Genomic DNA, 14,434 nt, shown 5'->3' with positions numbered 1-14,434 from the left:
AAGTTTCTTAGTAGTTCAGGTTGTTATTCTAAAATGGTTTTAAAGCCCCACTCGTATAATGTTCTGTCAGATGGAGTATACAATTATTTAGTACAGTGGAGATTCCTTTCAGGAGCTTTCAGTGAATACAAGAGTGTTAATGCATTTAAAGTCTAAATCTACAACTTCATTCTGATAAATTTTCACTGTATTAAATTATTTACTTGAACTCTGTTTTCTTCAGAAAACAAAACTTGCAAATATAGTCTTTAAGTACATCAGCTCAGTAAACTTAAAAAAAAATCATTTAAAAGTGTGCGGGAGGCTTACAGATGTAGATATTTTTACCTGAATATTTGCATAAAACAGTACATTAAAAGAGTAGTTTTTTCTCTCATTTAATTTTTCAAACAATAGCTGACCAACTAAACATACGTTGCATCTCTCGTTACTTGATGCTCATGGTTCTTTGCATGTGTCTTTTAAACTAGAGCTTTAACTTCCTCTTGTGCATGGTTTGTGCAAATTGCAGTTTATTAACTTGTCTTTGTCTTTGATGCTTGCAACCTAATCCATCACAGCTACACTGCCTCGAAAAGAAAGTGCTGTCAAACAGGAAACAGAGAGTGAGTATGCTTAGTGTATTAGTAGGTATTCTCAATGCATGTTTGTTTGTCTAGAAATTAGTTATTTTTCTTGAAAAAAGTTACACCAAAAATACTGATTTCTCTGAGTTGCCAGGTATTGGTGAAAGAAAAACAACATGATGGTAGTGGTATGACTACATACAAGAAATACATAATATAGTTAAGAATATTTGGTGGGTAGTCAGAAATTTATAAAAAGTCTTAACCATTATACTTTTGTTTTCAGGCTGTGTTTAGAAACTATAAAAATTCTTGTAGGTATGGTCAGATTTTGCATAATGAAACCAAAGTTTATCTTTAATTGTCCTTATACCTTTTTATCACTTATTATATCATTTGTCCCTCCTGACCATAAGCAGATAATGCAGGTTAGCTGAGAAATATTCAAGAATAAAATGTTTTTATTGTTTAAATTTAATTTTAGTAAAAACACCACATTTTCTTGTAGATGGAATCTTTTAATTCTTTTATGTATGTAGGATATTGTCCAGACATATTGTTATCATTTTTCCCCATGGCTACGATAGATACCTTTCTTTACACCTAAACTCACATGTCCCATATTAATATAGTTAACGATGGAGGAAACCTGCACAAACCTCTTAGATAGCCTCATCCACCAGAGGGCAAACAGCAGAAGCAAGAAGAACGACAGTCCTGCAGCCTGTGAAACAAAAACCACATCCATAGAAAGATAGACAAGATGAAAAGGCAGAGGGCTATGTACCAGATAAAGGAACAAGATAAAAGCCCAGAAAAACAACTAAATGAAGTGGAGAGAGGAAACCTTCCAGAAAAAGAATTCAGAATAATGATAGTAAAGATGCCAGAAAAAGAATTCAGAATAATGATAGTGAAGATAATCCAGGACCTCGGAAAAAGAATGGAGGCAAAGATCAAGAAGATGCAAGAAATGTTTAACAAAGATCTAGAAGAATTAAAGAACAAACAAACAGAGATGAACAATACAATAACTGAAATGAAAACTACACTAGAAGGAATCAATAGCAGAATAACTGAGGCAGAAGAACGGATAAGTGACCTGGAAGACAGAATGGTGGAATTCACTGCTGCAGAACAGAATAAAGAAAAAAGAATGAAAAGAAATGAAGACAGCCTAAGAGACCTGTGGGACAACATTAAACACAACAACATTCACATTACAGGGGTCCCAGAAGGAGAAGAGAGAGAGAAAGGACCCGAGAAAATATTCGAAGAGATTATAGTCGAAAACTTCCCTAACGTGGGAAAGGAAATAGCCACCGAAGTCCAGGAACTGCAGCAAGTCCCACATAGGATAAACCGAAGGAGAAACACACCGAGACACATAGTACTCAAATTGGCAAAAATTAAAGACAAAGAAAAATGATTGAAAGCAGCTAGGGAAAAACGACAAATAACATACAAGGGAACTCCCATAAGGTTAACAGCTGATTCCTCAGCAGAAACCCTTCAAGCCAGAAGGGAGTAGCATGATATACTTAAAGTGATGAAAGGGAAGAACTTACAGCCAAGATTACCCAGCAAGGATCTCATTCAGATTCGATGGAGAAATCAAAAGCTTTACAGACACGCAAAAGCTAAGAGAATTCAGTACCACCAAACCAGCTATATAGCAAATGCTAAAAGAACTTCTCTAAGTGGGAAACACAGAGAAGAAAAGGACCTACAAAAACAAACCCAAAACAATTAAGAAAATGGTCATAGGAACATACATAATGATAAATACCTTAAATGTGAATGGATTAAATGCTCCAACCAAAAGACACAGGCTTGCTGAATGGATACAGAAACAAGACCCATATATATGCTGTCGACAAGAGATCTGCTTCAGAACTAGGGACACATACAGACTGAAAGTGAGGGGATGGAAGAAGTTACTCCGTGCAAATGGAAATCAAAAGAAAGCTGGAGTAGCAATACTCATATCAGATAAAATAGACTTTAAAAATAATGAATGTTTTATAAGAGACAAGAAAGGACACTACATAATGACCAAGGGATCAATCCCAGAAGAAGATACAACAATTATAAATATATATGCACCCAACATAGGAGCACCTCGATACATAAGGCAACTACCAAGAGCTGTAAAAGAGGAAATCGACAGTAACACAATAATAGTGGGAGACTTTAGCATCTCACTTACACCAATGGACAGATCATCCAAAATGAAAATAAATAAGGAAACAAAAGCATTTTTAAATGACACAATAGACCAGATAGATTTAATTGATATATATAGGACATTCCATCCAAAAACAGCAGATTACACTTTCTTCTCAAGTGCGTACGGAACATTCTCGGGGATAGATCACATCTTGGGTCACAAATCAAGCCTCAGTAAATTTAAGAAAATTGAAATCATATCAAGCATCTTTTCTGACCACAATGCTATGAGATTAGAAATGAATTACAGAGGAAGAAATGTGAAAAACACGAACACATGGAGGCTAAACACTAAGTTATTAAATAACCAAGAGATCACTGAAGAAATCAAAGAGGAAATCAGAAAATATCTAGTCACAAATGACAATGAAAACACGATGACCCAAAACCTATGGGATGTAGCAAAAGCAGTTCTAAGAGGGAAGTTTATAGCTATACAGGCGTACCTCAAGAAACAAGAAAAATCTCAAATAAACAATGTAACCTTAAACCTAAAGGAACTAGAGAAAGAACAGCAAACAAAACCCAAACTTAGCAGAAGGAAAGAAAAAAAGATCAGAGCAGAAATAAATGAAATAGAAACAAAGAAAACAATAGCAAAGATCAATAAAACTAGAAGCTGGTTCTTTCAGAAGATAAAATTGATAAACCATTAGCCAGACTCATCAAGAAAAAGAGGGAGAGGACTCAAATCAATAAAATTAGAAATGAAAAAGGAGAAGTTACAACAGACACCGCAGAAATACAAAGCATCCTTAGAGACTGCTTACTACCAGCAACTCTATGCCAATAAACTGGAAAACCTGGAAGCAATGGACAAATTCTTAGAAAGGTATAACTGTCCAAGACTGAACCAGGAAGAAATAGAAAATATGAACAGACCAACAAGTAATGGAATTGAAACTGTGATTAAAAATCTACCAACAGGGCTTCCCTGGTGGCTCAGTGCTTGAGAGTCCGCCTGCCGATGCAGGAGACGCGGGTTCGTGCCCCGTTTCGGGAGGATCCCACATGCCGCGGAGCGGCTGGGCCCGTGAGCCATGGCCGCTGAGCCTGCGCGTCCGGAGCCTGTGCTCCGCAAATGGGAGAGGCCACAACAGTGAGAGGCCCGCATAACGCAAGGAAAAAAAAAAAAAAAATCTACCAACAAACAAAAGTCCAGGACCAGATGGCTTCACAGGTGAATTCTATCAAACATTTAGAGAAGAGCTAACACCCATCCTTCTCAAACTGTTCCACAAAATTGCAGAGGAAGGAACACTCCCAAAGTCATTCTATGAGGCCACCATCACCCTGATACCACAACCATACAAAGATACTACAAAAAAAGAAAATTACAGGGGCTTCCCTGGTGGCGCAGTGCTTGAGAGTCCACCAGATGGCTTAGGAGACGCGGGTTCGTGCCCCGTTTCGGGAGGATCCCACATGCCGCGGAGCGGCTGGGCCCGTGAGCCATGGCTGCTGAGCCTGCGCGTCCGGAGCCTGTGCTCCGCAAATGGGAGAGGCCACAACAGTGAGAGGCCCGCATAACGCAAAGAAAAAAAAAAAGAAAAAAAAAAAAAAAAGAAAATTACAGACCAATATCACTGATGAATATAGATGCAGAAATCCTCAACAAAATACTAGCAAACAGAATCCAGCAACACATTAAAAGGACCGTACAGGGCTTCCCTGGTGGCGCAGTGGTTGAGAGTCTGCCTGCCGATGCAGGGGACACGGGTTTGTGCCCGATCTGGGAAGATCCCACATGCCGCGGAGCGGCTAGGCCCATGAGCCTAGCGTCCGGAGCCTGTGCTCCGCAACGGGAGAGGCCACAGCAGTGAAAGGCCTGCGTACCACCAAAAAAAAAAAAAAGGATCATAAACCATGATCACGTGGGATTTATCCCAGGGATGCAAGGATTCTTCATTATACGCAAATCAATCAATATGATACACCATATTAACAAATTGAATAAAAACCATGTGATCATCTCAGTAGATGCAGAAAAAGCTTTTGACAAAATTCAACACCCATTTATGATAAAAACTCTCCAGAAAGTGGGCATAGAGGGAACCTATCTGAACGTAATAAAGGCCATATACGACAGACCCACAGCAAACATCATTCTCAGTGGTGAAAAACTGAAAGGATTTCCTCTAAGATCAGGAGCAAGACAAGGATGTCCATTCTCACCACTATTATTTAACATAGTTTTGGAAGTCCTAGCCACGGCAATCAGAGAAGAAAAAGAAATAAAAGGAATACAAATTGGAAAAGAAGAAGTAAAACTGTCACTGTTTGCAGATGACATGAAGAATCCTAAACATGCCACCAGAAAACTACCAGAGCTAATCAATGAATTTGGTAAAGTTGCAGGATACAAAATTAATGCACAGAAATCTCTTGCATTCCTATACACTAATGATGAAAAATCTGAAAGAGAAATTAAGTAAACACTCCCATTTACCATTGCAACAAAAAGAATAAAATACCTAGGAATAAACCTACCTAAGGAGACAAAAGACCTGTATGCAGAAAACTGTAAGACACTGATGAAAGAAATTAAGGATGATGCCAACAGATGGAGAGATATACCATGTTCTTGGATTGGAAGAATCAATATTGTGCAAATGACTATACTACCCAAAGCAATCTACAGATTCAGTGCAATCCCTGTCAAATTTTCAATGGCATTTTTTACGGAACTAGAACAAAAAAATCTTAAAAGTTTGTATGGAGACACAAAAGACCCTGAATAGCCAAAGCAGTCTTGAGGGAAAAAACCAGAGCTGGAGGAGTCAGACTCCTTGACTTCAGACTAGACTACAAAGCTACAGTAATCAAAACAATATCATACTGGCACAAAAACAGAAATATAGATCAATGGCACAGGATAGAAAGCCCAGAGATAAACCCATGCACCTATGGTCAACTAATCTATGACAAATGAGGCAAGGATATTCAATGAAGGGAAGACAGTCTCTTCAATAAGTGGTGCTGGGAAAACTGGACAGCTACATATAAAAGAATGAAGTTAGAATACTCCCTCACACCATACACAAAAATAAACTCAAAATGGATTAAAGACCTAAACGTAAGACCGAACACTATAAAACTCTTAGAGGAAAACATAGGAAGAACACTCCTTCACATAAATCACAGCACGATCTTTTTTGATCCACCTCCTAGAGTAATGGAAATAAAAACAAAAGTAAACAAATGGGACCTAATGAAACTTCAAAGCTTTTGCACAGCAAAGGAAACCATAAACAAGACCAAAAGACAACCCTCAGAATAGGAGAAAATATTTGCAAACAAATCAACAGACAGGATTAATCTCCAAAGTTTATAAACAGCTCATGCAGCTCAATATTAAAAAAACAAACAACCCAATCCAAAAATGGGCAGAAGACCTAAATAGACATTTCTCCAAAGAAGAAATACAGCTGGCCAAGAAGCACATGAAAAGCTGCTCAGCATCACTAATCATTAGAGAAATGCAAATCAAAACTACAATGAGTTATCACCTCACACCAGTTAGAATGGGCATCATCAGAAAATCTACAAACAAATGCTGGAGCAGGTGTGGAGAAAAGGGAACCCTTTTGCGCTGTTGATGGGAATATAAACGGATACAGCCACTATGGAGAACAGTATGGAGTTTCCTTACAAAAACTGAAAATAGAATTACCTTATGATCCAGCAATCCCACTACTGGGCATACACCCAGAGAAAACCATAATTCAAAAGGACACATGCACCCCAATGTTCATTGCAGCACTATTTACAATAGCCAGGTCATGGAAGCAACCTAAATGCCCATCGACAGACAAATGGATAAAGAAGATCTGGTACATATATTCCAATGGAATATTACTCAGCCATGAAAAGGAACAAAATTGGGTCATTTGTTGAGACGTGGATGGATCTAGAGACTGTCATACAGATTGAAGTAAGTCAGAAAGAGAGAAACAAATATCGTATATTAATACATATATGTGGAACCTAGAAAAATGGTACAGATGAACTGGTTTGCAGGGCAGCAGTTGAGACAGATATGGAGAACAAACATGGACACCAAGGGGGGAAAGCTGTGGCGGGTGCGGGGGGTGGGATGGTGGTGTGATGAACTGGGCGACTGAGATTGACATGTATACCCTGATGTGTATAAAATGGATGACTAATAAGAACCTGCTGTATAAAAAAATTAAATTAAAAAATTAAAATATATATCTATGGTTAATGATGTATGTATTATATTTTAGTTGTATTTTAAATATAACAAATTTTCAGGGTGTTTTTTTTTTCTCTTCATTTTGTTTAGCTTCTAAAGAACTTGAATCAGTTTACTTACTGTAAAACAGAGTTTCTGGGTTCAGGAGTGTATTAAGTTGAATCGTGTGTAATTGACTTTTTTGGTAGGGTAAGAATAATTTGATATGGTTCCACCTAATGTGTTGATTTGATGTGGAGGTGAATAATTTTGGGATATGGCAGGTGTTTTTGGAAATATAACTGTCATGTTAACTAGTACACTAGGGGGTCAGTGACTTTCCATAGTCAGGTCGTTTGAGTGGGAAAGAAATCCTCATCTACTTTAGTCTACTTTAGTCTGGAGAAATCATCAGGCAGCTTAATCTTTATGGTGAGACTGGGCGGGGCATAATGCGATCTTTAAGATCTTGTTCACTCCTATCCTATGATTCTGTACAGTTTCACTACTCTTTACAGCATGTTCAGGAATAGGACACAAATGTTAATGAAAGAGAAGGACATCCTACAACCTGTCCTATGTGGTAGATTTGCGCCCTAACTAGTATGAGCCCCAGAAGACCAAGACAGTAGAAGATAGCCCTGATTTATGCTATGGATCTTTTATTCATGAAGTTCACAACTTTTAAAGTTTTATTATTTCTTAGGTCTTCATGGAAGTTCCGGGAAATTAACTGGATCTACTTCTAGTCTAAATAAACTCAGTGTTCAGAGTTCAGGGAATCGCAGATCTCAGTCATCTTCCTTGTTGGATATGGGAAACATGTCAGCCTCTGATCTCGATGTTGCCGACAGAACCAAATTTGATAAGGTAAGATAAAATAACAAGTACTTCTTAAACATTACTATTAGTTTTCTAGCATCAGTTTGTTATTCCTTTAATTGTGTTCAAAGATTTGGGCTCCGTTGGCTCTTTTAATTAACCATATCTTACTTTACAGTTCTGAATCTGAAAAAAATATTGTCAAATGTCAACTGAAATGTAATTTATCAATTAAATGACATAACAATTTTATTAAAGTTTGTTATAAATCATAAAGTGCTTGCAATCATAAATCCAGTTATTTGAGCAACTACAGAGTAAAGAGGAAATAACTGTTATGAAGCTAAACTGTTCTCTGCAATGCATTAAATAAGTTTAAAAAGTCTATCTCGTAAAGCAATTATACTCCAATAAAGATGTTTAAAAAAAAAGTTTATCTCTGTGTTCCTCTTTCCAGATTTTGAGTAAATAATTGTTGTGAGTTTTATTTTAAGTATGTTCTTGCCCTGTTATGCCTTGATAATACTGTATTGTCCTTTCAATCTTGAAAGTGTTTGTTTTGGGGATTCTATTGAGATTATAGATGAAGCATCCCTGGTCCCTGCAGAAAAGTAATTAAATGTGGAATGTTATTTTAAGCATTTTTGTTCAGTTCTTTGTAGGATCATTTTGGTTTTCTTCAGATCTTTGAACAGGTACTAAGTGAACTGGAGCCCCTGTGTCTGGCAGAACAGGACTTCATAAGTAAATTTTTCAAACTACAGCAACATCAAAGCATGCCTGGAACTATGGTATGGCTCACATTTATTTATTGGCTAGTATTTATGACCTGTAGCATAATTAGCCTAATTAATATAGTGCCACAATTTCAATATCAGAACAGAAAAAGACAAAATCTATAATTAAGGATTTTTTAATTACATTTTGTCATACAAGATACTAAAAGCAGTGATAGAGTTTGGGCATCTAATCTAATATTCCAGACTATGTTAGGCCTAAACATTGTCTAAATTAGTAAGGGGGGAAAATGTCTGAATTTACTTTGCAAAAAACTTTTTTGTTTTGGCCGTGCTGTATGGCATGCAGGATCTTCCCGGAACAGGGATGGAACCCAGGCCCTGTGCAGTGGAAGCGCAGAGGCCTAACCACTGGACTGCTAGGCAGTTCCCACAGAAAAACATTATTTAAAAAAGTTTTAGTAATCATCAAGAAAAAATAGAATTAAAAAAATAAAAAAGATGTTTGCGTATATATACCATGGTCTTTATAAAAAAGAAAGTAAGAAAGAAAAAAAAATGGGGAGGCCTCAAATCTGAATCTTATGGCTTTGTTACTAACTAGCTATGAGTCCTTAAAGCAATTATTTAATCCCTGTTTTTCCTCATCTGTGCAATAGGTATAATAGTACCTATTCATCATGCCTGTCTGATGGCATAAGTGTGAGAAAGTAAAATGAGAGATTTGTAAGAATATTTTGAAGAACTTAAAAGCACAGTGCAAATTGAGTGATTTTTTTTTTTTAGATTAAGGTCATCTTAAAAAAGAGAACCAACATATCAAAAGCAGGCCTAAAATGAATGACAAATTAATTATTTTAAATGGTTAGGGATTTGTTGTTGTAGGTGGTCCAGGTAGTTAATATGTTTACTTGTTAGCTTCTGTAAGAACTTTCAATAGCATTTTTTAATACCAAAATTTAATTAAAATGATCATTGAGATTTCTTTAATTTTTAAAATTCTCTCTTGAAAGTTGTTTCTGGATATTTTTAGCTTTTTCTTGAGCTGCCTTTCCATTCCCATGCTTCCTCTGAGCCTCCTCAACCTTCTCTCTCCTCCTTTCCCCTCATTGCACACACACAAACACAACTTCTCATGCCACAGTAATTCTCAGATAAAATCTAAGAACAAAGCACTTCCTGAACATTCTTAAACAACATCCTAAATTGTATAGTTTTGTCGGTAATACTGCCTTTAAAAATCATTATTTCTCATAATATATTCTCTCCTAGGAATTTTAAGACTGAGCAGGCTATTGCTATATAAACTAGTCAAATTGTTGGTCTTTTACTATGTAAAGTACCTGAATAATTTTTGCAGACTGAAGCAGAGGACCTAGATGGAGGAACGTCGTTACGGCAACATAATGCTGGCACACCACTGCCTGTTTCATCTGAGTACGTGTTTGTTACTATCTGTTGTTTATTTTGGAAAAAAAATAAACTTTAAATTGAGCAGAAAGGAGTGCTGCTCAGTGAGGAGTTCACATGACTCTCTATAACTGACAGCACTGAGAGAGAGCATCAGCCTATGTGCCCAGTGTCTTATCGAACATCTTACTGAAGTAAAATTGGTCCTGTTTATGGCTCTTCGGCTCTTCTTTGCTATAGCAATCACAGAAATGCAATCAATTTTGATATTTGCTGGTAGGAAGTAGCATTTGAATTGCAGTGTATTTCTCAGAAATCACAAAGTACATTTCAGGACCCAGTTTTACAAATGACCAAGTTACTTTGAGTGATAAAACTTAACTTCAAAAAATATCTTTATATTGGAAACCACTATAGGATAATTAGTTCATCATATTTGGACAGTGTTAGTTGAAGTATCAAATTTTAGTCATTTTGTGTATACCTGGGGGATAAAGTTGAAGATGAATACACCTGAAGCTTGTAATAACTTTTCTATACTTTGTATGTTTTCTGAACAGGAAAGATATGATTCGCCAAATGATGATTAAAATATTTCGCTGCATTGAGCCAGAACTGAACAACCTGATTGCATTAGGAGACAAAATCGATAGCTTTAACTCCCTTTACATGCTAGTCAAAATGAGTCATCATGTCTGGACTGCACAAAATGTGGACCCTGCTTCTTTTCTAAGTACTACATTGGGAAATGTTTTGGTGACTGTCAAAAGGAACTTTGATAAATGTATTGTAAGTTCGTTTTTTTTGTTTTGTTTTTGTTTGTTTTTTAATAACTTAGAATTCTAACCGTTGCAAAAGAAATGTATTTAAACCAAGAGATTTCCAGCTTTCCACTGTGGGATCTACTGCCCAAAGCCTTGAAGCAGAGTGTTGGCTACAATTTACATGAACAGAGATAGTTGGATGGTGCTGTGCCATCTAGTTTCCCATCTACACTGTGAATCTTGGCAAGTTCTGGAGTAGGTGGCATAGAGGCAGCAGCTGCATAAGAGATCCACTAAGTAACTGAAATCTCAGTTGACTATTAATGACCAAAGATTTAATGAAACAATTGAAACTATCACTTGAATTTATTGTTTTGTTTCTTTTAATATACTCCAATAAGATAATTAATAACTGGATTATTTTAAGTGCTTATTTAAATTAGTTTATTAGTTTAATAGCTTTAATTAATAATCATATTGCTTTATTTTAAGAGTAAATTGTTCTTATGTTAACTTTTGGCGATCACCATTTTCCTCCTCCTAATAGGGAAAAAAGATCATTAACTTTTTTTTTTCTGTTAGGTTTTGGTAAGCTTGTAGGTATGAACTGGACTGGGCCAGGTTCTAAAAAAAAGTTTCATTTTATTAATATATTTAGTATGTAAAAGTGTATATTTATCATCTGAATTTTTCTACTATGTAACCTCTAAGTTAAATCCAGCTTTTGAATAGCTGTAGAATAATGGGAGAATAATAAAAATATTAAGGACAATTAAAATCCATATCATTTTTTATACTTTCTAAAAATATTTATTGAGATTCTAAAAGTTTAAAAACACTCTGTGTCCACTGTAGAAACTTAAATGTCACCTCAACAGTCTTATTAATCCTCCTTCCCTACCAAGTGATTTCACTTGGCATTTGAAGTATTATGAAATTTAACCATTTAAGGCTTATCCTCTTCCCTACCCTGCCTTCTCCAGAGGTGATGATAAACCTGGAAGGTCTGATTGCAAGCTGATAGCCAAAAGGAAAAGGAAGAACTACCAAAGGCTAAGATAATGAGTTCCATTTAACATAACTGGAACACTGAATCATGAGGACACTATATATTTACAGAATATGAAGGTTCACTTTTATCGGGAAAATATAACTTTATATAATACCTCTCAACCCAATAGAACATAGTTGTTGAAAGCATAAGATGTAGTATCAGGTAGATGTAGACATGGGTTCAAATGAAGTGCTTAGCACATTGCCTGGCACAGAATAAGAGCTTACTAATGGATCACTTGCAATGGTGGTGGTGGTGGTGATAATAGTACTAGTAATTAATAATAGTTTATTAAAGAATGTTCATGTTACTCTCAAGACTGGGAAGTGAAGAAATTAAGCAAAATTAACCTAGACAAACGTATAAACTCATTTTCTCTTAAATTGCATGTATTTCTAAAGTATATACCTCTTATCACCAAAGGGAGAAGGATGGTTCCTTCTGCTGGCTGTTTCTTATTTTAACTCTCTGTTTCTTATTTTAACTCACATCTTTCAGTGTCTGGTTGATTGTGTTTGCTCAGTAAGTGTTACATGTTTTGGTGCATGGGACAAGATCAGAACCAAGGGCATAATGAACGGGTAATGAATGGGTCTTTGTGTATTAAGACAGAAACATGAATGTCAGATGACTGCAGAAAGTGGAATAGATAGCACCTGAGTTTGGCACTTTCATGTGGTGGCCAAGCCCAAACTATTCTTCAAGGAACAGTGCTAAAAATGTTAGCCTAGCAAGAACCAGAGATAAAATTAGAAAGTAACTGACACATCAAGTACTACCAAGCTGGACTCTGCAATCCGGTGCATTTCTTAGCTGCATTTAGTTTGCTTTTCAGGATTCCTCACACTATAGTGACATGGATTTGCACTCTTAAACCTTTGAAAATGATAAGATTTGGCTGTCTCATCATTGTTTATTCTTGCCTTCTTTGTCGTAGATTAATTAACCATATAAGCACAGGTTTATTTCTGGGCTCTCTGTTCTGTTCCATAAATCTATGTATCTGTTTCTGTGCCAGTACCATACTGTTTTGATGACTGTAGTTTTGTAGTATAGTTTGAAACCAAGGAGTATAATACCTCTGGCTTTGTTCTTCTTTCTCCAGATTGCTTTGACTATTATGATCTTTTGTGTTTCCATACCAATTTTAGAATTATTTGTCCTAGTTCTGTGAAAAATGCCATTGGTATTTTGATAGGGATTGCATTGACTCTCTTGATTGCCTTGGGAAATATGGTCATTTTAACAATATTAATTTTCCAGTCGTTGAGCACGGTTTATCTTTCCATTTATTTGTGTTGTCTTCAGTTTTTTTCACCAGTGTCTTACAGTTTTCAGAGTACAAGTCTTTTACCTCCATATTAGATTTATTCCTAGGTATTTTATTCTTTTTGTTACAACTGTAAATGGGATTGTTTTCTTAATTTCTCTTTCTGATGGTTCCTTATTAGTATACAGAAACACAACAGATTTCTTTGTTATCTGAAATCTTGCTGAATTCATTTATTAGTTCTAATAGCTTTTTGGTGGCATCTTTAAGAATTTCTATGTATACTATCATGTCATCTGCAAATAGTGAGAGTTTTACATCTTCCTTTCCAATTTAGATTCCTTTTATTTCTTTTTCTTACCTGATTGCTGTGACTGGGACTTCCAATAACATATTGAATAAAAGAACAATTACTTTTCTAATCCACATGTCATATGGTTTTCAGGTTTTACCCTGAAAACCTCAACACAATGAAATTTTAGGTAAGAGTTGAAAATGATCCAACACTGCTTGGCAATGTAATTCTTACTGTGAATAGATCTAGATAACCTGAGAAGTACACAGAACCGTAATTGAACCCACGGATCATTTTGAACCCAAGTGTCTAGATTCTGTCTATATGAAACATCCCTTTTGCACTTTGTCACCATCATACAGAAGCACTTTGCTTACAAATTTAGAATAAGTAACTAATAGATACATGGAAAATTATATAATGCAAATCCATAGTAGAAATGCCTGTCCTCCTTCTCTGTCCTCATACCCCAAAAATACAGAACTTCTCTATCCAAACAAGTTTTAGGCTGCTGTGATTTGGAAATAAACTGTGGTTCTCAAACTTGACCACATAGCCACCAACCAGAAATAATCTTGAGGAATCCTGTGTGTGCTCTGATATCTGCTCTGCCCCAGAATGGGCAATCACTGTATACTTTCATAAATGATAAAAATGTTTATTGGTTGTTTTTACTTTAAACAAAAACCTGAGGTTCACAAGCTTTGATTGCATCTTGTTTTAAATAATTTGTATATTTTTTTGACTTTATTTTCTTATGTAAAATATATGTACTTTTTAATCTGTAGAAATAGTTTTTCTTAGTTATCTGTATTGTATTCATTTTTATTTAGTAAACATTCAAAATGTTCTAGGTATTAAATTATGTCATGTCTCTATGATGTATACATTTGCTTTAAATTATATGCTGTTTCTAAGTTGCTTGGCTATTTTTCTCCCTTGCGTTCCGCCTATCTTTAGAGTAACCAAATAAGGCAAATGGAGGAAGTAAAGATCTCAAAGAAGAGTAAAGTAGGAATTCTCCCATTTGTTGCTGAATTTGAAGAGTTTGCTGGACTTGCAGAATCAATTTTTAAAAATGCTGAGCGTCGT

At 35.8% G+C, this 14,434-nt stretch overlaps 1 protein-coding gene across 1 annotated transcript in view; it reads left to right on the top strand.

Annotated features, from left to right (window-relative positions):
• EXOC1 (exocyst complex component 1) overlaps positions 1 to 14,434 on the top strand; it is a 57,067-nt gene that overhangs the window by 36,019 nt on the left and 6,614 nt on the right. Inside the window, 6 exon segments of the mRNA XM_007450261.1 lie at positions 561 to 605; positions 7,697 to 7,860; positions 8,496 to 8,603; positions 9,910 to 9,986; positions 10,520 to 10,748; positions 14,303 to 14,434. The exon segment at positions 14,303 to 14,434 is cut by the window's right edge and continues 12 nt beyond it. Of these exon segments, the coding sequence (XP_007450323.1) occupies positions 561 to 605; positions 7,697 to 7,860; positions 8,496 to 8,603; positions 9,910 to 9,986; positions 10,520 to 10,748; positions 14,303 to 14,434 (755 nt within the window).

Source organism: Lipotes vexillifer, unplaced genomic scaffold (assembly GCF_000442215.2).
Source record: "Lipotes vexillifer unplaced genomic scaffold, Lipotes_vexillifer_v1.1 scaffold1288, whole genome shotgun sequence".
Lineage (NCBI taxonomy): Eukaryota > Metazoa > Chordata > Mammalia > Artiodactyla > Lipotidae > Lipotes > Lipotes vexillifer.
Note: the sequence above shows the minus strand (reverse complement) of the source record. Positions and strands in the feature narration are given on the sequence as shown.